Source organism: Crocodylus siamensis, chromosome 5, assembly GCF_052110815.1.
Source record: "Crocodylus siamensis isolate JL-2025a chromosome 5, ASM5211081v1, whole genome shotgun sequence".
Lineage (NCBI taxonomy): Eukaryota > Metazoa > Chordata > Crocodylia > Crocodylidae > Crocodylus > Crocodylus siamensis.
In genome coordinates, this window is record NC_143399.1 from 126,237,325 (window position 1) to 126,261,349 (window position 24,025).

At 42.6% G+C, this 24,025-nt stretch overlaps 1 protein-coding gene across 1 annotated transcript in view; it reads right to left on the reverse strand.

Moving 5' to 3' along the window:
• Nucleotides 1–24,025, reverse strand: part of ITGA9 (integrin subunit alpha 9) — a 354,975-nt gene that overhangs the window by 48,205 nt on the left and 282,745 nt on the right. The window contains exon 23 of the mRNA XM_090050256.1: nucleotides 23,917–24,024. Coding sequence (XP_089906382.1) covers nucleotides 23,917–24,024 — 108 coding nt within the window. The remainder of the gene's footprint in view (nucleotides 1–23,916; nucleotide 24,025) is intronic.

The window sequence follows — 24,025 nt, forward strand, 5'->3', positions numbered from 1 at the left end:
TATAGGGATAGGGATAGGGTCAGGGACAAGGACGGTAGAGGGAGGCATGAATTTAAGATAATCTTCCACCAATATGATTCTATACATTGAAAACTATAGTACATTTATAATTTTTAATGTATGGAATTTAATTATTGGGAGTCATCTTAAATTCAAAGTCATCTTGGATTAAGGTAAATACAGAATTTCACCAGCTTATTCAAAACATTAAGACATCAAAAGAAGTGTCACGTATTTCAAAACTTGATAAATGTCAACCTAAACTTTCATCCAGGATAATGACATATTCTGTCACACTCTCAGGTCCACAGTGTATATTATGTAGTTGTAGCCTGTGCAAATGTTCTGAACAAAATCCACTAGAATGAAATAAAACTTACAGCACAACAGAATATCAGCAAAACTTCTCAGAAAATCTCAGCATGATAAAGAAGCAGCCCTTCCTTAGAAGGCCCATTTAGCAAACAGTTTTCTTGCCGAAAGTACTACACGATAATTTTGTGACTACTACATTTTCAATGAGCAAGAACTACAACACATCACAAACAAACACTTTAACCAATCGCTTTCTGAAATCTTGGTCATACAAAAAAAATGCCTAAACCATATTTAACCAGATTTAAAATAATCTCTCCTGCTACTTTTTATTCCAGACAGATGAATGCCTTTCTTCTTTATAGGCAGGCAAGGTTCTTTGGGTGAACATGATATATTTTACTAGACTTTCATATAAAAAAAGTCATCTTTATATGGAGTTCTCCTTGAAATGCCTTCTTTGCCACCCTGACCAACTAACCCCATTCTTCTCCTGATGTTATAGATGGGGAGATAAACATATGAATCCCACCAAATACAGCAAGGAAAATAAATATCAAAATAGTTAACATTTCTCTTAGTGAGTACTTGAAAATCAAGGCTGTGGTGTTCTCTGTTTGTCCAAATCACCTGGAACTAGTTTTCATTATTTATTGCATGCAAGCGATTCACAAAGTATTCTGACATCTGTTTTCTTTGAACTTTAATGCTTGGACTAGTTTCATACCAATCTGAATTTTGCAATCGAGTCCAAAATAGCCATACACCAAGATCTTTTGAGCAACTACTCTTGTCTCCTATTAGTTTGAATTACTCAAGGTAGAATAGATGGAGGCAAATTCTTACAAGGGAGATGAGAAGAGAAAGAGGAGATTCTGCAGTCTCAGCTTTAGTGTTTTCTGAAAGATTACGCAATTTAAATTTCATATAAGCAGATCACAGAGTGCACAGGGGGAAATCTCACACCTGAGAGATAAATAAAAGGAAAAATAGGGTACTGATGGGACTTGATTCTGACCATGGATATCTGGGATATGAAATGTGTGCTCATTTAAAGCTCTTAAGAACCAAACAGTCCCCCATCCCCAGGCAAACCCCAGCTAGGGTCTGGGACCAGGGAGAGGGGTTAAACTTCCTTTCCCCCAAGTATAGAGCTGTCCTACCCTGCCCTGCTTACTTACTGCTGCCTGAGACTCTGGATTACAACTCTCAGAGGCACCTGGAAGCAGGAAGAGGAAATGATAAGCAACCCTGCAGAGTCGTGCTGTTGTAAGTCTGGACTACAAATCCCAGAGACCTTGGGGGCAGCAGGAACACAAAGCAAACATACAGCCCATGCTAGGCATATGCCAGAGAGCCATGCTGTAGTGCCCCCAGCTTCTGGCTTGAGCCACTGCAGGCATGTGACTGCATTTCCTAAATCAAAAGTGAATGTCTGTTCATTTGCGTATTGGTTCATTGTTTGCAGCTTAGACTAACTTTCAAAGACTGAATCAATTCAGCCTCAGACTTTTTGACTGCCTGCACTTAGCCTTTGGATCATTATATGATTTAGTGCTAATTTGGAGCAGTTGCACGTTGAGGCCAGTAGAAGCCTAGAGGACTGAATGGTAAGAATCCCTCCCCGCCCTCCCCTTCCCTGTATTCTGGGCTTCTTCTCCAGCCCCCTGGGTCTCCCCCATTTCCTTCTCCTGCCCCCAAGGCTGCCCACACCCCACTTGTAGCTGCCTATCCTGTCTGTCCCAGGGAGGCAGGCAAGGCAGGATTAACTTGCCTGCCCAGTGCTCCTGCCACTATCAAAACTACTGCTCTTCTTTGGGCCGAGTGGGCTCAAAGAGCACCAGCAATGGTGGCTAGTCAGGCAGATTAACCCTTCACAGCCTGCTCCCCTGGGAAAGCCAGTACAGGCAGTCACAAGTAAGCAGGGGAGAAGGTAGGGGAAGGGACAGGGGCAGTGAGTAGGGAGTTGGGGTGCTGGGAGGGAAGTAGTGGTCCCAATCCAGGCCAGCAGGAGGAGGTGATGTGGTGGGATATTTACACTAAATTGTAGCCTAGAGTGGTTACACGTTACTGTAACGCAAGTTCCATAACATGGATCAGAGATAATCCTGCCCTGGAGTGGAGTAAATTTGAGCTCCCCAAATAAGTGTGACAAATCCAGGTGTTAAGAACTCAAGAAGCCACTCAAAATTATCATGTAACAAGGCCCTAAGACTAATGAAATATATTTATTATTTCCTAGTTTTATTTCCAAACTGATTTGAAAAGCCAATCAGCTTCAAGTAAAAGGTGAATGGCCAAGGGCATCAGAAGGCCTGAATAAATTACATGACTGGTGGAAGTTACCTTCATTTTATACCTCAAATGAAATTATATCATGATCCAAAGTGGACAGAAATGTGGCTATTCAGCACAAAAGCACGCACTAAGTGCTAACACAGCATCTCAGCATTAGGTGTTGAAGACAGACACCATCTACACTAGTACAACGTCCAGTTTTTTCCCCCTAATTTGTCCTCTCTTCGCTTACATTTAGGTAAAGGATGATTATACCACCATAAATATGTCCAAGCAGAGAGGTAAAAACCAGTAAACGTTTTCTAAAGCACTTGCTTGCATTTTTCAGTGTGTAACCTTTCCTGAACATCTCCCCAAAATTACAAAGAATGAAGCTGTTTTACTTTACTTAAGAGAGGTCTGATTTTCAGAAGGTACACATTCAACCTTTTCTTTAAAAAGTTTTAAAGTTTGGCATCCAGAAATTAAAGCTTCCAAAAGCATTAGTCATTAGTGTACTTATATACACACGTATGTATATAATGTAACTTTGTACATGCACAGAAAAAAAATCATATGCAAGTACATGAATATGCATGTGTGAAGACAGCAATTACTCCTTACTCTATCACTTTTTAAATGCGGTCTAGTACAAATGGGTCCTAATCCTTCACGTGGGCCTCTGTGTGTTACCATGATACTGCCTCTACTTCTAATAAGCAAGCAGCTATAAAAAGCAACTGTCCTTTATCCAGGCAGCTCTGTTTATAGAGGAAACACATTCAAAGACAGGTTAGTTTCTGGTTTTGTAAATGTATTACAAGTTGTTGCTCCATTAGAGAGTCCATAAACATGTTTTATAAACAACATTTAAATGACAGCTGATACAGTGTGTTATTCTGCCAACATTTTGTCGTCAGCATGAACCAAAAAGCTTCTCAGAGACAGGATGTAATCTCTGAAGAAAAAAATGTGGATTACTTCATCCTTTAAGAATGCTGTACTTGCAGCAGAGGAAGAAATTCCCTTCGGATTCCTTTAATAGACTTTGCATACTTTGACAATCTTAAGGAACAGGGGCAAAGGCATAAGGTAGCAATAGACTGTAGAAATATCATACTGAACCCCTGGTCAACCTTTCCCCAAATTAAGACACTTTTGAAGTCAAAGAGTTCTGGGTGTACTAGGTCAGCTATACAGTATCTACACAACACATATTCTAAAAATAGCTAGGACATTTGATACATGTATGTCATAATGGTGTGCTGATTTTATTTCTTAAAAAGGGTCTATACCTTTCCAAGTTTCAGACACATGTTGGCAATAATGAACATGGTCTGAATGGACCCTGGATTTCAGAAGGTGGTACTAGTCAAATGTGAATAGTTATTAGGGCTGTGTGAAGCTTCAGTCCCTGATTCAATTCGGCAGAGATTCAGCCCAATTTAGTGGCTGAATTTCCAAATCTGAAACGAATCAGAGGACCCCTTAATCTCTCCGAATTGAACTGGAACCCTCTGAATTGATTCGGAAAGATTCGGCGATTTGGACATAGATACAGCTTTAAATGTTTTTTCTACATAACTTTAGGTATTAGGCAGCTCGTGAGTGCTGCAATGCTAGGGTGCATGGAGTGTCCCACAGAAGTGCGGAGGGCTCCCAGCATGCTCAGCAGCAGTTCCAGAAGTGGACCAGAAGCACTTCTGGGTCTGCTGAAGAGTGTGTGCCCCCCCCCCCCCCCCGGCTCAGTGACTGGTGCCACCTGGGTCGGGGGGGCATCCCAGGGTCCCCCTGTGGCCAATCGTTGAGCCAGGGGGGCACAGTCCCCACCCACATGCCCTCCAGCAGACCCAGAAGTGGACCCAGAAGTACTTCTGGTCCAGTTATGGGTTCATCGCGGCGCATGTGGAGAGCCCCCCCCCCACTCGTGTGGGGATGCTCCATCCACCCCAGCATCGCAGTGTTCACAAGCTGCGCTAGTACCTCGAGGTATATAGAAAAAACATTTAAAGCTGTGTCTATGTCCGAATCGCTGATTCTCTGATTTAGCATCCAATTTTCAAATTCGGATTATACTGATTTCAATAAGTGACAGTGATCCGAATCAACAAATCGAATCATTGTCCCCAATTCGGGCCAAATCAAATCAAATCGAGTCTGCGTTGCACACCCCTAATAATTATTGCCTGTTTTTCCTGTTTTACTAGATGGGGAAATGAAACAAGGAGTCAGACTCTGAACTACTACTATGTTTATTACACAAAATAGTTTCTACAAGGATGTTTCAGAAAATAATGGAAAAATGACTGCCCATGCTATATGTCTGTAATGCAGTACGAAAATAACCAGCAGTGGGGAACATTGGCAATGGCATTCTCAAACACACCCATCCATTTTGCATTGCACAAAAATATGACACTAGTGAGCACATAAAACATGGCTCTGCAGCTGTCAGCATACACCAAAGAACAGCATTCAGCATCTGGCATTTATTTTTTGTGGGCTGAAGGTGTGATGCCTAGTGAAATTTACTGTTGGAATGTGGCACAATGTGGTGAGATCTGTATGGCTCAACAGAAAATGCACTGCCTGAAGACTGGAAGCAGGCCAATGTGGTGTCTATCTTCAAGAAAGGGAGGATAGTGGATACGGCAAACTACAGGCCCATCAGCCTGACCTCTATCCCAGGGAAGGTCTTAGAAAAGATTATCAAAGAGACCATTCTTAACAGACTGGCCAATGGCAGCATTCTGAGGGATAGCCAGCATGAGATTGTTGCGGGTAGGTCTTGCTTGACCAATCTTATTTCCTTTTAGGACCAGGTGACCTATCACCTGGACAAGGGAGAAGAGATTGACGTCATATATCTTAACTTCAAAAAAGCCTTCAATCTGGTATCCCATGATCACCTCTTGGCAAAACTCACCAAATGTGGCCTCAACTTCCCCATGATCCACTGGCTGGCTGGGATCTGCACTGGTCCGGTCCTGCAGGAAGCAAACCAGGAAAGCCAAGGCTGCAACTGAACTCCAACTAGCTTTAAGCATCAAGGACAATAAAAAATCCATTTTCAGATATGTGGGGAGCCAGAGGAAAAGCAAGGGCAACATTGGACCCCTACTGAACCAAATGGGACAACTGACAACTGAAGCTCAAGAAAAAGCCAACCTATTAAATGGGTACTTTGCCTCGTTTTTTCATCGGTCCCATGGGATGCTATGGGACAGGGAGGTCTGGGTGAGAGAGATCAATGCTGCCCTCCATCAATGCTAACCTCATGAAGGAACACCTTGAGAAGCTGCATACCTTCAAGTCAGCTGGCCCTGACAATCTACACCCCAGGGTACTCAAGGAGCTGGTGAGCATCATAGCCCAGCCTCTAGCACAGATCTTTGAGAACTCCTGGTGCTCTGGTGTAGTACCCAAAGACTGGAAGAAAGCCAATGTAGGGCCTATCTTCAAAAAAGGGAGGAAAGTGGATCTCGCAAACTGTAGGCCCAGCAGCCTGACTTTTATCCCAGGGAAGATCTTAGAAAAGTTTATTAAAAGGGCCATCCCTAACAGACTGGCCGACACCAACATCCTAAGGGATAGCCAGCATGGGTTTATTGCTTGACCAATCTCATTTCCTTTTACAACCAGGTGACCAATCACCTGGACAAGAGAGAAGAGATTGATGATGTCTATTCTGACTTCAAAAAAGCCTTTGATCTGGTATCCCATGATCACCTCTTGGTGAAACTGGCCAATTGTGGCCTCGGGTCCACCACGATCCGCTGGCTGGGAAATTGGCTCCGTGGTCAGACCCAGAGGGTAGTAACTGACGGAAGTCAATCGTCATGGTGCCCTGTACCAGTGGGGTTCCCCAAGGCTCTGTCCTTGGACCCATATTGTTCAACATCTTCATCAATGATGTGGACACTGGAGTCAGAAGTGTACTGGCCAAGTTTGCCAATCACGCCAAACTTTGGGGCAAAGCATCCATGCCTGAAGACAGGAGGACGATTCAGGCTGACCTGGACAGGCTCAGCAAATGGGCAGACGAGAACCTGATGGTACTTAACAGTGAAAAATGCAAGGTTCTCCACCTTGGGAGGAAAAACATGTAGCGTACTTATAGGCTTGGCAGTGCTACGCTGGCTAGCACTATGGAAGAAAGAGACTTGGGGGTCATCATTGACCACAAGGTGAACAGGAGCCTGCAATGTGATGCTGTGGCTAGTAAAGCAACCAAAAAGCTGGCTTGCATCCATAGATGCTTCTCAAGCAAATCACAGGACATCATTCTCCTGCTGTATTTGGCCTTGGTGAGGCCACAACTGGAGTACTGCATCCAGTTTTGGCCCCACAATTCAAAAAGGATGTGGAGAAGCTTGAGAGAGTGCAGAGGAGAGCCATGCACATGATCAGAGGTCAGGAAAACAGACCTTATGAGAGGCTCAGAGCCATGGGACTCTTTAGTCTGGAAAAGCGCAGGCTCGGGGGTGATCTGGTGGCTACCTGTAAGTTTATAAGGGGTGCTCACCAGGATTTGGGGGAATGTCTGTTCACCAGAGCAGCCCAGGGGATGGCAAGGTCAAATGGTCACAAACTCCTTCATGACCATTTCAGGCTGGACATAAAGAAGAACTTCTTTACTGTCCGAGGCTCCAAGGTCTGGAACAGACTGCCATCGGAGGTGGTTCAAGCACCTACTTTGAATGCCTTCAAGAGAAATGTGGATGTTTATCTTGATGGGATCCTTTGACCTCTGCTGACTTCCTGCTCCTGGGGCAGGGGGCTGGACTTGATGATCTTCTGAGGTCCCTTCCAGCCCTAATGTCTACAAAATCTATGAAAGTCTCTGACTAGGTGAAGTTCAAAACTGGCCACATGTTCATAGAAGATGAACCCTGAGCAGACCCCACCAACAGAGTCATGATGAAGGACAACATTACCAAAGTTAACCTTGTTGTGTATGCAAATAAATGACTAAGCATTCCTGAACTACTGGCAAACATAAACATAAGTGCTGGCAGTATCCATGCCATTTTCCATGGAAATGTACTACTGGAAAGCATGTGCCCATTGGGTACCAAAGCAACTGACAGATGTGCATACATGACAACTGGTGGACTTCTGCAATGTGTACAGGCTTAAGGTGAGAGAATCCTACTGTATACTGTCACTAGGGAAGAGACCTGGCTCCATTATTATCACTCTGAGATGAAAATGCAGAGCATGCAATGGAAATGCACATTGTTCCTACCACCCCAAAACTTCTGCATACATATCCTCTGGCAAGGTCTTGCTCATTCTGTTTGGGGAATGCATGAAATCATTCCTCATTCACTTCACAAAGCATGGAGTCATGATAAAAACCAATACTGCCATGTTCTCCAAAACTCCCTGAAGCCAGCTTTTCAGACCAAATAGCATGGAAAGCTCAAGCACAGTGTTCTTCTCCAGCATGATAATGCAAAACTGCACAATGCGTGGGTGACTGTCAAGACTTTGCATGGGCTGGGCTTTAAAAACTTACCACATCTGCCCTATATCACAACCCACTGAAGGAGGTTCTTGGTGGGTACAGATACATCAGTCGTGTAAAGGTGCAACACATGGTGCACCTGTACATGTTCTTCAGAGGAGGACTACTATCAAGAGATGGGATACATCTGATGAGAATGGGGAAAAGCATCTTTAGGCATCATCTGCCCAAGCTAGTAAGGAGGGTTTTCAAAGCGTTTCCATGGGTGATGGTGGTCAAAACCCTCCAACAGCAAAGCACATAGTCCAGAGGGAAAAGGACTCAAAGAAGCAACTTAACTCTGGAAAAGGGCCTGAGAGATGCAGGACTGCAACAAGTGGCACAGAAGAGAAGCAAGTAGGTAAAAATGTAAAATATGTCCAACGCATGTATTCAAATACAAGAAGCATGGGAAATAAAATGAGCTGGAAGCTGCAGCCTGTGAAAAGAACTATGATTCAATCAGCTATCAGATAAAACCATCAAAACACCCCACTGAAGTGCCCACTCTATACAGATGTTGTGTGAGCCATATCAAACTAACATGATGCCTCTTCTGGGCACGCACTGCACTCAGCGCAGCCACACAAAGTGAATGCATTCTTGGGATGCATCAACAGAAGCATTACGGTGCAAGACACAAGAGGTGATAGTCTCTCTCTGTTTGGTGCTAGTTAGGCTTCACTGGAATACTGTCTGCAGTTCAGGGCTCCACATTTTAAAAAGACATGGAGAATTTACAGTCCAGAGGTGGGCAACAAAGATGATAAAGGGCTTGAAAGGCAAGTCATATGAGGAGAGGCTAAAGGAGCTAGGTATGTTCAGCTTGCTTAAGAGGGAACATGATAGCAATTTTCAAATGTTTGAAGAACTACCATAAAAAAAAACCCCAGCACCTTTTCTCTCTTGCTGTATAGAGAAGGATATGGACCAATAGCTTGAAATTGCAGCAAAGTAAATTTAGATTGGACATCCAGAAAAGCTTATTTACTGTTAGAATAATGAGACAGTCTAATAGATTGCCTAGGAAAGTTGTGGCATTTCCATCAATGGTGGTGTTCAAGACGAGTTTGGACAACCACTGGTCAAGGATGATCCTGGCATAGCTACACATATATTTTGCTATTCTCATACTTCTGGCCTTTGCTGGGTGCCCCACCCCACTTTCTGCTACATGTGTCAGGGTGCTTTTACGGTCTCCTCAAAGGCTTTGGTTATTAGCTACAGCTAAGGCTGGGGTCTATAACTGGAGTGTGCTAATGCTGCTGCTGGGACCAAAGCCAGAGGTTCCTGGCTAGAGGATCTTGCTCTTCTGCTCAGGATTAGACCACTCACCATATTTGAAGTCAGGAAGGAATTTTACTGCATGGTCAGATTGGTATCAACCATAGAGGTTTCTGCCTTCCCCATTAGTGAGAGGCATGTCCCTCTACTTAGTATCACATGTACACAGCTGACACCAAGTCAGAGTTGTCATTTTGAATTACCTGGCGGTGGTCAATATACTACTAAGTGTATATTGACAACATTTCATAGAAGATGGCTGCCATCATTTCCCTGCTTTACCTGTGGCAGGTTACAGTGATAGGTCTGTGCTGTGTCAGGGTTGATGGCAATCTTATATAGAGTTGAGATTATAGATTGTATAGGATGGTTTTGGTAGGGATGATCCTGCTTCAGGAAGGAGGTTGGATTAGATGACCTCTGTTAAAGACCACAAGGGTCAGACCACAGCCAGGTAATTCAAAATGACAACTCTGACTTGGTGTCAGCTGTGTACATGTGATAAGAAGTTCATGGAGTAATTGTACTCTGCAAGAACACAGAGAAAGAAAACTTCTGCCATGTCCAGCCTAACATTAAATATAGCCTCCCTGGTAGAAAAATAAGCAGCTCAGTCCTAATACCATATTTGGGGCTCTAGATTTCACCCAGGTATACTGACAAGCATACATGTCTTGCCAGCCCATTTTGGATCACAAAACATAGCCTCCAGCTCCTGGAAAGGAATTCATTATCATGTTAAGCCTATCAAAATAAAACAAAATACATGAAGACCCTTTCAAGGGCCTGATTCCCTTCCTCTTACTATGACACTAATCAAGAGATGCTTCTCTGCAGTCACTAGAGTTACTCCAGCTAAAAAAAAAGTGAGGAGAATCAGGCCTTGATTGTCCATAAAGGAAAAAAAATCAGCATTTCAGAAGGAGGGAAAATATTTGGAAAGCTCAGGGAAATGTTAAGAAAGATAAAACATTTTGAAAGGCAAATTATAGCTGTTTGGGAAACATACTCAAGGTCTGCATACAGGTCAGTTGTTTCACAGAACTGTTAATGCTGCTCACCCTTCAAACAGATGCTTTCCTCACAAGCCCCAGGTTGTCCTGACTCAACTGCCTCTGCCAAACCTTCTTGCCAGACAGCTTTTACAGACTTTTTGTTTTTTAAACAGGTTTATTTGCTTTATGAAAACATACTTTACTCTACAAAGGCATACTTAATAGTTTAAGTTTGCAAATTGGAGACCAGATGACAGATCACCTTTCATTTATCTGTTGGGTAAAGCTTAATTTGCTTAGGTTAATAACAGAGAATATGTTTTTATGGAGTGTTCCAATTCAGAGAGTATCCTGATTGGTACTAATACCAGCATTGATTTTATAAAGGTAAACGGATAGTTGTGGTTAATTCAACAAGTCACACATATTAAGATACAAAGAGTATACAAAAAGACATTCCAGACAAGGTCAGACTGTATATAATAGCCAAATAAGCTCTGTAAATAGATATCTGAGTACTTGCTGTACATGCCAAAAATGTTTAATATTCACAGATAATGAAATATGTTTGAGTCAGAACAGTTTGTTGATTCTGGCAATAAAATAAGGGACTCTGAAACAACAGAAAATAATTTTTAAAAATAACTCCTTTCTCAATAGCACATGGAAAAAGTTCAACCAAAGCAACTGCAGCAACAGTACTAACAGGGTACTAAACCTTAAATGCCGTTAATAGATGCAAGATTAAACTACTCTGTAGAGAGTCTATAAATACACACAGCTAAGTATGATAGTGAAATTCTGTTGTAGGTCCAGGTACTGTAGGTTCAGCTAAAAGAATTAGTGCTAGATACACACTTTGCATAAATCATCACTGAATTTACTGAAGCTGTGCTACTATGCATCAGCTGGGATTAAGTATTTAAATGTAGTTTAATCACCCTTCTGACCACCAGCCAAAGAGATAAGCCCTTGAGACTCATCAGCAATGAATGACAATGATCATCATACACCTGCAACACACATCCTTCCATCTCTCCATTAACTTGCAAATACTAAGCAACCATCCAAATAGAGATTAAATCCAAGAAGTGGCATTACACACCTAGTTGAGCAAGATTACCAAAGATATACAGATTTAAAAGCAATGATTCTTGCAAGAGAACAGTCCCTTTCTTATAGAGGGCAACATCATTTAAACAGTGAGAAGAGAGCATTAGTTTGATTTATCTTTACTTGTCCATACAAGGTTGAGGCCCAGAACTGAACAATGCCATACATGGCAACCAAAAGGACAGTTTACACCTAATGTACACATCTGTATACATGAGCTTTTAGCAGCAGAAATCCAAGAAGAGGCCACTGACATTAATATTCTTTCTTCCTATTATGGGTTGTGAGAAGCCCAGTCATCATATGACATTGCTAAAAGTTTAAGCTGTGGCTGTCATAAAGACTTTCTGCTGTCTCTCGCAAGATAACAGCTCAGTGTTCCCCAACAGGCATTCTTGATCAATCCCTTTCTACAGTCTTTTCTCTGTGGGATGAAAAGTTGGGGTTTCTTTTACCCTACAGCATTATGGATATCAGGATGATCAGCAAAAGACTTAGAAATCAAAGCAGAAAAACTACTTTCTTTGAGGAGTCTGACAAGTCTGTTTCTAGGATGCAATCAGAGCTCTCATCCTAACAACTCTATTTGGTAATGATACCTTTTTACTGGCACACCACAATGTTGGATATCTCTGTAGATCAGCACCTGATAGGATACTCTAGTTCACAGTTTGGTATAATCTATCTACTGAAGGTTAACTCACAGTCACTATATTCTTATGTTTTGTTTCTCTAAATTTAGTTTAAAAGACTAACACTCACCCTAGAAAGCTAGTAAAACTCCCCTTACTGCCATAGCAAATTATTGTATTTTCTTGTATACAACACACCCTGGAATAAAATATGGGCTTTGTTTAGAAAGGCACAAGAAATAAAAAAGCTATTTCCTTGCAGTAAGTAACTGACTAGGAGCACTTTTGCCCAGTACGCAGAAAAAACCACTCCTACGTGCTCCAATTTCCAGCATCTTTTTTTTAAAGGTATAAAATGTGAGAAAATATGATATTTACAAAGGAAAGCCTGACTCATGATTCAGAGCTTACAGGAAACTTGTATGTTAAAATAATTAATCATTTGTCCATTACCTGTTTCCTCCCCAACTATTTTTAGCAGGTTAAAGCCACACCAATTGTAGAATGGAGAAAGGCAACCACTCCTCCGCTCTCTCAAATAAAAAAAGATTGTGGACTATCTCTTCTTGTTTAATAATTTTTCTGGGGGGAAGAGAGAAAGGGAGGGAATGTGAGGACCAGGGGGGCATGGAAAATATCCTGGCCAGTAAGCATACAAGCCTATTGTATGTTTTTCTCCCTACCTCAGTAAAACTCCAGATTGTCATTTTATTCTAAATAAACCTTCTGTTTCCTTAATGTATTTGATAAGGGATAGCAGGTGCATCCAGCTCACTTGGCAGGACTTCCTGCATATGTAAATCCATCTGTATGAAAGGCATGTCAGCCACCTTGGCAAGGCTGTGGAATTTCATGATACTTCAGCATGGTAGGTAGAAACCATATGCAGCTTACACTGCACCCACACGGTTTAACTGACCCAAGATGTTTATTGGGATATCCCACAACACGTATATATAGTTTATAAGAAGCTGTTGAGAAATCTGTATGAATTATTTATTTGACAAATTCCATTTATTTTTTTCTGTTTAGAAACTGACCACAGGAGCGCAAAGACGCATGAGAATTTGATGCTGTAACACCCAGGTCACATGGAACATTTCCATACTTAGACGGCCAGAATTCAAGTTTTTTCCAGTGATTTTTAAAAATTCCAAAGGTGCTTTTTAGGGACTTTTGCCTTTTACAGCACTCCCATCATATTCCTTGATTTCACAATTAATACGGGTAGTTCTTATTCAGTGGCATATTCAGGCAAGGTGAACAAAATAAGGACATGAGAAATACTTAAATTGTTTTAATTAAGCAGTTCCAACTAATAAGTTCCAGAAAACATCCTGTAGTATTCTACTGGCTCTAGTGCCAATGAAAGTACTCTTCCAAACTTCAGGCAAACACTGCTTCAAGCACTGTAGATGCAACTCTGATCAATGATTGAACCACAATTTAAATATCCCCAGTTAAGCAAAATGTCAAGAAATTTCATTCAGCTTCAATCTGTTTTAAAGTTATAACTCAGGAAAGTGCTCTGCTATATGCTTAACCACTCTTCCTGAATTGTCATGACACTTTCTTTATCTGGTGCTGAAGTTCCTGTGATTTCACATACAGTTTCAGCCCCTCATGCTGACATTAGGAAGACCCTGTGGTCACTTTTGGAGTTCTGGTCCCCCACCACATAAAAGGCTCGGTAATGCTACACTTGTAGGCTCGGCAATGCTACACTCACTAGCAATATGACCAAAAAAGACTTGGGGGTCATGATTGACCACAAGATGAATATAAGCCACCAATGCAATACTGCAGCTGGTGAAGCGAACAAAACTCTGGCTTGCATCTACCAATGCATATTGAGCAAGACGTCAGGATGTCATCCTCCCACTGTACTCGGCCTTGGTGAAGTCACAGCTGGAGTACTGCATCCAATTCTGGGCTCCACATTTGAGGAAGGATGTGGAGAAGCTTGAAAGAGTCCAGAGGAGAGCCACACGCACAATCAGAGGGCAAGAAAGCAGGCCTTATAAACAGAGTCTGTGAGCTATAGGACTCTTCAGCCTGGAGAAGCACAGACTCAGGGGTGACTTGGTGGCAGCCTATAAGTACATCAGGGTTGTGCATCAGGATCTGGGGGAACACCTGTTCACCAGAGCACCCCAGGCTGGACATAAGGAAAAACTTCTTTACTGTCTGAGCCCCCAAGGCCTGGAACAGACTCCCCACAGAGGTGGTGAAAGCACCTACTCTGGACACTTTCAAGAAACATTTGGACGTTTATCTTGCTGGGATCCTTTAACCCCAGCTGACTTCCTGCCCTTGGGCAGGGGGCTGGACCTGATGATCTCATGAGGTCCCTTCCAGCCCTAATGTCTATGAAATCTATGAAAAGCCATGCTTACATGTGACCCTATTCATGGAACCTTTCCAACCATGCTAAAACATGCTGCTATGTTTCCCTGGTGGATTAAAAGGGTACCCAGACAAAGGGAATGTCAAAGAACTATTGTGTCAGGTGGCTCTAGAAAGGAAACAATTTTCAACTGCCTGATGTAAATGTTTTGGGACAGTCACATAAGAAAATTAATTAAACTAAAATAGACAAAAGTGTCAGCAATACATTCTGTATGAAATAATCCCCAGAGCAATTAATTTCCTCCATTATGGACATAGACCTCTGCAATCTGGATAACTAAAGATGTATTTAAATACAGTGCCAATAATGTGCCTGTGTGTGTGTGTAGCCTTCACTGCAATTAATTAGGTACAGGGGAGATGATTAGTAGAACGGATAAATTCATCTTTGCTGTAATTCAGGAATTTTCATACACAAAACACATATCAATGGCAGTAAATGGCCAAGCATAAATAGTTGCACATTGAATACATGCTACCAAGAGTACTAGCAGTGAGTATTTATATCCCTGCACACTTCCATTGTATGTACGTATGCTGTCAGAGCCAAGACCTGAAACTTCAAAGGAAAAAAAACAATCAAATTTGAACTGGCTGCCTCCAACTAAAGCTTTTCCATATGAGGTTAGTAACATATCATTCTGTTTCCCTACGCATGGTGTGCAATAGCAGATCCTAACAACTTCAAATGCTTTCAAATGCCTTCAAATGCATCACTGATTTACTGTACAGACCCTTTAACTTAAATTGCTCTGATATTCTCTTTTTAAGTTTTTGAACATTGGCAAAACAGCAGAAACTAATTTGTTTCTAAAATTTCAATTTCTTTTTGCTATTTAAATAAAGCAAAATTTGACACTGTTTAGCTCCTTTCTGAAGACTCTCCATGGGATAATTGACAAGTGTAAGCCTTTTGGGTCTTTAATCCTTGCAAAAGTGCAATGGAAATGCAAGGAAAAATCAGAGTTTTACAAAACTAGCTTCAAAAATATAACCAATCATCAACCCATAACTCTGAGACTGTGACACTGGAGGTTTGAGGTAGGCCTGTATGAATAGGGAAGTTGTCAGTTAAGATTCGGCCGATTCAGAGGACAGTGATTCTATTCGGTGATTCGAATCACTGTCCCCATTTGATTCAGTCAAATCAGAATCATAGATTCAGTGCTGATTTGGAGATTTGGATTGGCCAGGGAGAGGCAGGCACAGCTGGGTGGCTGCAAGTTCTCTCGCGGCTGCTCTGGCTGTGCCTGCCTCTCCCTGGGCAGAAGGAGCCACAGGAAAAGCCCCCATGGCTGCCCTACCCAGCCCTAGCCTCCAGGCACTTAAAAAAAAAAAAGCCCCACACTCACCAGATGCAGCAGCGGCTGCGGGGTCTCCTGGCAGAGCTCCTCCATGCAGTCCCTGATCTCCGATTGTCCCCCTCCCCCACCCCAGCCTCCTAGGAATTAAAAAAAAAAGCCCTGTACTCACCAGCTCTGGCAGCGGTGATCAGGGCCTCTGGGAGCTCATAACAGAGCCCCCCCATGCAGCATGGGGCAGTGGGGGGCAATGTGGATTGCCTGCCCCCCTGCCTGGCACCTGCACAGCAGCTGTCGTATTGCACGGGTGCAGCGTGGCTCAGTAGGGTGCCACATGCTGTCTGGGTGCTGGGGCAGCTCCAGCAGTCAGCCAGAGTCCAGCACCACTCAGCCCCAGCTCCCAAACAGCGTGCAGCTCCAGCCCCCTGCCAAACTGTGCTGCACCTGCGTCATGGTGCAGCTGCTGCATGGATGCCAAGCAAGGGTGGGTAATCCCCACTGCCCTGTGCTGCAGGGGGGGCTCTGCCACGAACGCCCAGAGGCCCTGATTGCCCCTGCCAGAGCTGGGGTGTGTGAGCCTTTTTTTTTTTTTTTTTAATTGTCCAGATGTTGGGGCTGAGCAGGGGGAAGGAGGGAGATCAGGGAGTGGAGGCTGTGTGGGGGGCTGTGACACATGGCCCCAGAGCCTCCACAGCCGCTGCTGCAGCCGGTGAGTGTGGGGGCTTTTTTTTAAGTGCTGGGAGGCTGGGGCTGGGCAGGGGATGGGGCCGGGCAGGGCAGCAATGGGGGCTTCTCCTGTGGCTCCCCCCTGCCCAGGGAGAGGCAGGCACAGCCAGAGGAGCTGCGAGAGAACCTCCAACCACCTGGCTGCCTCTCATCAGCTTATCTGAATTTTTTAATCTCTCCGAATACTTTCTGAATTGATTAGAAGGCTTCGGATTCAATTCAAACCTTTTAATGGGTCTCCCAATTTGATTCGGATTTGGAGATTCAGCTCCCAAATCAGGCTGAATCTCCTCCAAATTGAATTGGCTACCAAAGTTTTGTACAGCCCTAGTTTGAGATCAGGTCACTTAGGCAAGCTCCTCAATCTATCTGTGCCTCGGTTCCTCATCTGTCAACTGAGAGTACTAGTATTCCATTCATTCTTTGTCTCATCTGTTTACATTATCAGCTTTTTGGGCAGAGATTACTATGTGTACATTCACCATCTAGCAGGGCCCCAAACTCAGTAATAACACCAATATGACTTTTCTTATTCACAATTCTAGTTCAACTAAACAAGTTCTTAATATAAATGATTGTTGGCCTGCACATAATAAAAGTTAGCTCTGTCCAGAAATCTACAAATACATATAAAACAATTCTGCTTTGATACTAGGATTGTTTTACTGAAGACTGAACAACTTGGCAACCATAAGGAGAATGATTCCTCAAGATTCAAGCAGCTGAGGATCATCTGCCTGGACTATATTTGGCTTCCACTTTAAAGAAACACATTGTTTCCAACCATTAATTGCTTGTCTCTCATAACCATATCTATCTTTCCTAGAAATATAATAAATATGACAGAAAAAATATGATCTACCTTTTGCCGGTTAATCACCACATAGAAACGTGCTCCTCAGAGTCCCAATGACATTCACCTGCTTGTCACCAGAGAGAAGGTCTTGGCCAGATAGTAAGACTCTGGGTTCCTCCTGATTCTTTCCTGCCATGACTTGATGTAAGGTTATTTTCAGTGGGGTGTTGTCCACCCGAATCCGACCTTGACCCGGCCATCCCACCAGTGGGCTCGGCTCATCAAGTAACGAGGGGAAAAAACCCAAAAATCCCTGGTGTGCCCGGACCCTTCTCCACCTTCTGCTCACCTGAAATGGTGACCTCAGCTGCCACCATTATTGCAGATCCATCTAGGTAATTAACGCACTGTGGCAGTAATTGATGATCCGCTGCAGCAATTAATGCTGTGTTGCGTTTCCTAAGCTCCTCTGAGCTCTCAGACCAAACTGGTCCACCACCCCATTCCCAGGGTGTCTTTTCAAGCTGGGCAGTAAACAGTTCTACTTGGTCCACGTTCTCTCTCTCTCTCTCATCTCTCCTCCCCACACTGGGTCACCAGGCCAGAAATAGATCCTGGGACTCTGGAAGAGCCAATCTGGCTCACCTGATGAGCTGGTAAAGTTGGCTTCAGGTGTACCAGGAGTTCTCTCTGCTGTGTGACCATGGCCCTTTCAGGTAACCTGCAGCCGGGATCAGCAGGCTCCTGTGAAGAGGCATCACCAGCCACTTCGCACCTCCATAAAACCATCATTAGAGTAACTTAGGATTCACTATTAACTTACCAACCTCTTCAAGAAATACAGTGGTTAATTGGGTACCTAAGGATGAACACCATTTGGGATATTACAGAAAGACTTTGTAGCATTGCACCTATTCCACAACTTACTCAGATACTCATGAAAGTCTTTAATGCTTCAGCTTAAAATCAAAATTCATATACATTTATTAACCAGCACTCTCTTTTGTGAAACAGTATGTGATCTAGAGATTACCTCTGGAGCAAAAAGTCAAGAATCCAGGATTCTGTTAATTCTAAGCCTATTTTGTATGATTTGGGGCAAGATATGCCTGTTTCTTTGTATCCACCTATACTTTGACCAATGAGCTGAAGAGCTTAACAAATCAGTTTCTGTCTTTGATGTCAGGACCTTGGATGAAAGGTGCAATGGAAGTCCAAAAGATTTTATATACATATCTGTATCATCTGAGTTTTTCATGTAAAATGAATATCAATTTCAATGTCCTTAGTAGACCCCATGGTATCTCTGGCTCTTAAACAGCTGGTTGAAGGGTTAGTTGTTTAAAGCCCTTTTGAACAGTAAAAATGTGTACCATTTCCTAAAGATAGTCGGACTCTAAACTTGTCTTATTGTATTACTCTAAACTTGTCTTTCTGTATTACTCTGTTTTTATACTGCATTACTTCTCCAGTGGCCAGCTCCTTAATGCATCATTATCAGGGGATATATAACAGCATCAAAATATCTTGATGGAAAAAATAATATTTTCTTGGTGGCTGTATATAGTAAAAGAGTCCCTTAAAAACTATTTTGACTTCTACATAGATAAATGATTATTCTTCAACATTACAATGCTGAAAACTTGATTTTGAACTCTCAGCAGCTTTTTGTTTATGATAACTGGAAAAAGGTTTGTTTAGCAAGGGACTTGCAAATAAAAATGTGTTTAGCAAGGGCTGATCCATGGGGAAATTAACATTTTTAAAATGCTGAACACAAAAAACCTTGTTGATCCGATTAATTATGATGACAAAGTGTTCATGCCTCTTCAAGAAAAGCAAAGGCAGTTTGTACTGCATACTCCTTTCTTTTTCCTCTGATTACAGCTGCATTTGCTTGTTCAGCTGCTTTGAATTGCCAATGACATGAGTGTTTCCTCTCTCTACACCTGAGCTCAGGGTTGAATACGAAAATGAGGCACATGCCTAGGACCCTAAATGAAGAATGGGCCCAGTTGTGTTTATTTCACATATTATAATCAATGAGTGAAAAAAGTAGGGGTCCATGAGTTTGTTGGCCTAGGATCAACTAAAGGGTTAATCCAGCCCTGCCTGAGCTATCCAACTTCTAAGCAGCTGGAGCTGAACACCCCACAGATTTTACCAATGGAGGCCACAGGCTGGCAAGCTGTACCAAGGTGAGCCATGGGACCTGGGCCATGTACCATGAGAGCACCCCTCCACCACCAATGCACCACAGCTGCATGGGCACCTTCCTCATTGCTCCACAGTGCAGCCCCAGGCTTTCCCACAGCTTCCCATGCCATGCTGCAGTGCCCTATCCCCTGGGGCCATGTAAAGAAATGGAAGCTGGAGGAGGGAAGGAGAGCCTGGAGACTCTGACAAGGAGGGAGCAGAGGCCAGGGAAGAACACAGGGGCTGCAACTTAACACCCTGCAGATCACAGGCAGCTCACAGGCTGCCATTTGGACAGCCCTGGTCTATACCATAGTTCTCAAGCAGTTGGCCAATAATGGGGCTGGACTACTGCACATTAGCTTATTGCATGTAAACATTTGGGGAATAAACTCTAAGGCCTGGGAATGTTTTAAGGGGGCCTTGCCAGGGAGAAAAAAGTTTTTAGCTGTCATGAGACTGTACATCAAGATTCTTAAGTTTGATCTTAAGATACCTCCTTCCCTCCCAGCGTATGTTTCAGAGATGATCCACCTCAGTAACTGATTCTTCATTCAAGCTGAGAATTAACAGAGAGGAGACAAGGGGACCTGTTGGGTATGAAGAGGGATTGGGAAGCTGTTGACCTGCTGGTAGGGAAGGAAGCATTTATCGGCACTTCCTTACTGTTGGGGTGTGAAGGACAATATAGGGGGTCAGGGATAAAAATGTGGCGCTGTTTTGTGATTCAAGAGTTGAAAGACAGGAAGCTACACAAGGTTCTTAGTGTCTGAGATCATTTTTGCATAGCTACAGAAGAAACTCTTACAACTGTTTCCATAATAAAGCATAAAGCTCAGATCAGCAGGAAAAAAAGGGAAGTTGGAAAGCCCCTTATCCCGTTTAAAGGCAAAAAGATGATTTTGTCTATTCATGTCCCATTTAGATACAAACAGTTCTAATGGACTGCGTGAAACCTTCTTCTTATTATTATTATTACTGTGATCAAATTAAAGAACATAATCCACACAACAGACAATTATTAATTCACGGGACAATATACAGCAGAGGTGGGCAAAATGCAGCCTGCAGGCCGGATACGGCCCACCAGGCCATTCTTTCCAGCCTGCAGGGCCCCTCAAAAATTTAGAAAATTAATATTTATCTACCCCTGGCTGCCCATCATGCAGCCCTCTATGGCTTGGCAAAACTCAGTAAGCAGCCCTGATGTATAGCATGTTTTACTCTATGTGCATTTTGTGTAGTGTTATTAATAAAGAGGTTTGCACCCATAACATGTAGTGAGGTATTGTATCTTGAAGGCAATTTTGAGGCACATATAAATATTGTAGGGCATTCAGAAAAAGACCTCATGTCATCAAATCTTAGGCATCTGCTATTTTATATTAAATATTAATTAAATAAGCAATCAATAAATACATATTAACATATTAACCATAATACCTGTTCTGAAAGAGCTAGTAATGCTGACTTCTATGGGTATTAAAGGAGTAATTTTCAGCCACCATGAATCTGAACTCTCAGAAACAGATATTATTCTTCTGCATAACTGCATACTTTGATGCACGTGCTATAGGAAGTACAGTGTAATCAAAAGCATGGGAACCTTTAGCAAATATGATTGCAAAAGCCCTTTTGCAAAACAACCACTTATGACCCATTTTCCAAAGATAACTCCAGCCTGCTCTTCTTGGGCATAATTTTTAAAGGATGTCTGTGGTTTTATTTTCTGTTTTCAGTCAATAAGGCTTTGGCAGGGAAGATGAGATGGTCTTGTGAATAAAGCACTGAGATTGAGAGACCTAGATTCAGTTTCTGGCTCTGACACAAGTTCTGCATGTGGCCTCGGACAAATCACTTAGTATCTCTGTGTTGTAGTTCCTCACTGGTGAAAATGAGATAATACTTCTTTTCTCCATAAGGCTTTTATTGAGGATTCAACTGATCAGTGTTGATGATGTGCTCAGATACCAAAATAGAGCTTTACACTGTATGTGCCTAGAGACATATAAGGCATCTATACATGTGCTCCAGGGTGAAGGGGGAGACACTAATTAAACACTAATAATTAAAGTGTACACAGCATCACATGTATTCAGCATCCTGAACTTCAAAATGGCAGCAGGGTGTTTTAACTAAACTCATCAAACAAGCTTTAGTTACAGAGCCCCTGCCACCATTTTGAAGTATAGGGAACTGAATATATATGACGTGGATGCTGCTGGAGTGGGCCAACTGGAGTGTACACCAGCAGACTCACTTAATCAAGTCTGCTCCAATGCATGTGAATTAGAACACATCAAAGCAGACATCCAGCATGTGCATACAGAACTGCAATAGCAGATAAAAGACCAAAAAAAAAAAATTCAACACACTCCCAGAAGGAACAACTACTAGATGTCTGGGGAAAGTAGCGCTAACAGTCTCATAAGTTTTGACCAGGAACCTAAATTTGCACCACATACTGGATCCTGATCTTGAAAATTCAACGAATCAGTGGGAGCTGACTTTACGCACATTGTATGGTTAGAAATGTCACATGGGATGTAGTAGGCAATGTGGCAATGAGTATGGATTTTCTTCACATTTAAAACTATGTCTGAAGCCTACCAGCTTAAACAGTGTGTACCTGCTGGCTGGTACTGCTTTGCCTGACATCAGAAGAGCAGTGGCCAGCAGGACAGAATGATCAAGACAAACTGAAGATGCGAGACACCCGCTGTATGACCATCCCGCAGCATACAAACATCTGAAGTCATGCAGGAGCTCTCTCACCAGCACCCAAACTCTCAATGACATACTGAAGGAGACATGACTACAGCTGCAGAATTACAGGCTGAATAAAATACCTGACAGTGGAAAAAATGGACATTCCAGTGACTAAGTCCTTATCACCAGGGGCTGATGAACCATGGCAAAGGTGGTGATGTCTCAGCTACCTATGTACTGGAGTTGGATCCTCCAAGGAACTAATGGAGAAGTGGGGCTACACCAGGGGCAGGCAATTATTTCGGGTGGAGGGCGGCTTACTGAGTTTTGTCACATCATTGAGGGCCACATGACAGGCAGCCAGGGGCAGATAAAAATTAATTTTATAATTTTTTTTAGGGGCCCTGTGGGCCAGATAGAATGGCCTGGTGGGCCGCATCCGGCCCGTGGGCCGCATTTTGCCCACCCCCGGGCTATACCATTGGTTCAACCACTTGTGACTGCAGCACAGAGCCTCAGACTATGAAACACCTGCTGCAATGGCTGCTGCTTGAAGGCACATGTACAATGAAAGATCTCACAAAGTACAATAAACGAGCACAAGCAAGTGTAACAAAATGGTCAAAAGTGGTATAAAGACATTAGAAGGAGAAAACTAGGTTGAATAAAATACTAAAATGCTATGTAAGGAAAAAATTGTGGTTGGGTAAGAAAAAGAACCCAATCTGTGCAATACTGGCAGGTCACATGATCCTGGGTCTCACCTCTCTGTTTGCAGATGTTTCTGCAGATCTCAAAACTCTTCCCTGTAAAGAGTTTAGGAGTGATTCTTTCACCCGCTAATGCTCTTCATCAATGATACACAGACTAGCATGGATCTGGATGTTAATTATATATTGTATTTACTGCTATATTTCCAGGAATTCAAGGACACAAGACAGCTGCATATGTACCATGGAAGGGCCACAGTTATTTCAGTCAAAAGGCCAGTCATCCTCAAAGAGGATACAGTATAGTCTCCCAAACTACCCATGCGGTCAGAGGTTATTCCTTCCTTGCATAGTTTCCCACACACATCTAATTACTCTACATTTCTACAGAGAAGTGAATTACATCTTCAGGGTATCTTCCTTTTATCACCTTACTAATATGTCTTAATAGCTCAACAAAAGCTTAAGATAAACAAACAAGCAAAAGCTAAGAATGTATCCTTTACCCCAACATCTGGGTAGGATGATTCTCTTTGTGGTTGAAATTAAAATATCTTTAAAAAATATTTAACTAGAAAATAAATAGTTGGACAACTAATAGCTGTAAATAGCCAGTAAAAAAATAAGCTATGGGCACTTATAGATGTGCTATATTCAGAACTGAGTCTGATCTTTACAAGTGATTATAGAGAAAGCCAGTTAATGTGAATCAGCTTTGTATCACAGCAAGTTATTTAAATATGATAGAGTTCATAATAGAAATCCAAATTAGAAATGAGAAGCTGAATTATTTCAATATTTCTACAGGATTAAATTGTCACAGACTCTTCAAGATCATTGTGGTGATTCCTTCTTTTACCTAAAAACCAGATGACTCAAAGTGTGTGAGTAATGTGTAGCTGACTTCTCAACACCTGTGTGGTGTAGCACTGCAAAATACTCACCAACATTTGCTGGATGTGAAATGTGTCGGCCCCAGTGGCAGAGAGACGGTTTGGGAATGAAATGTCAACAAAAGCTTCAGGGAGAGTGCTTGGTCCAGTGTTGTAAACC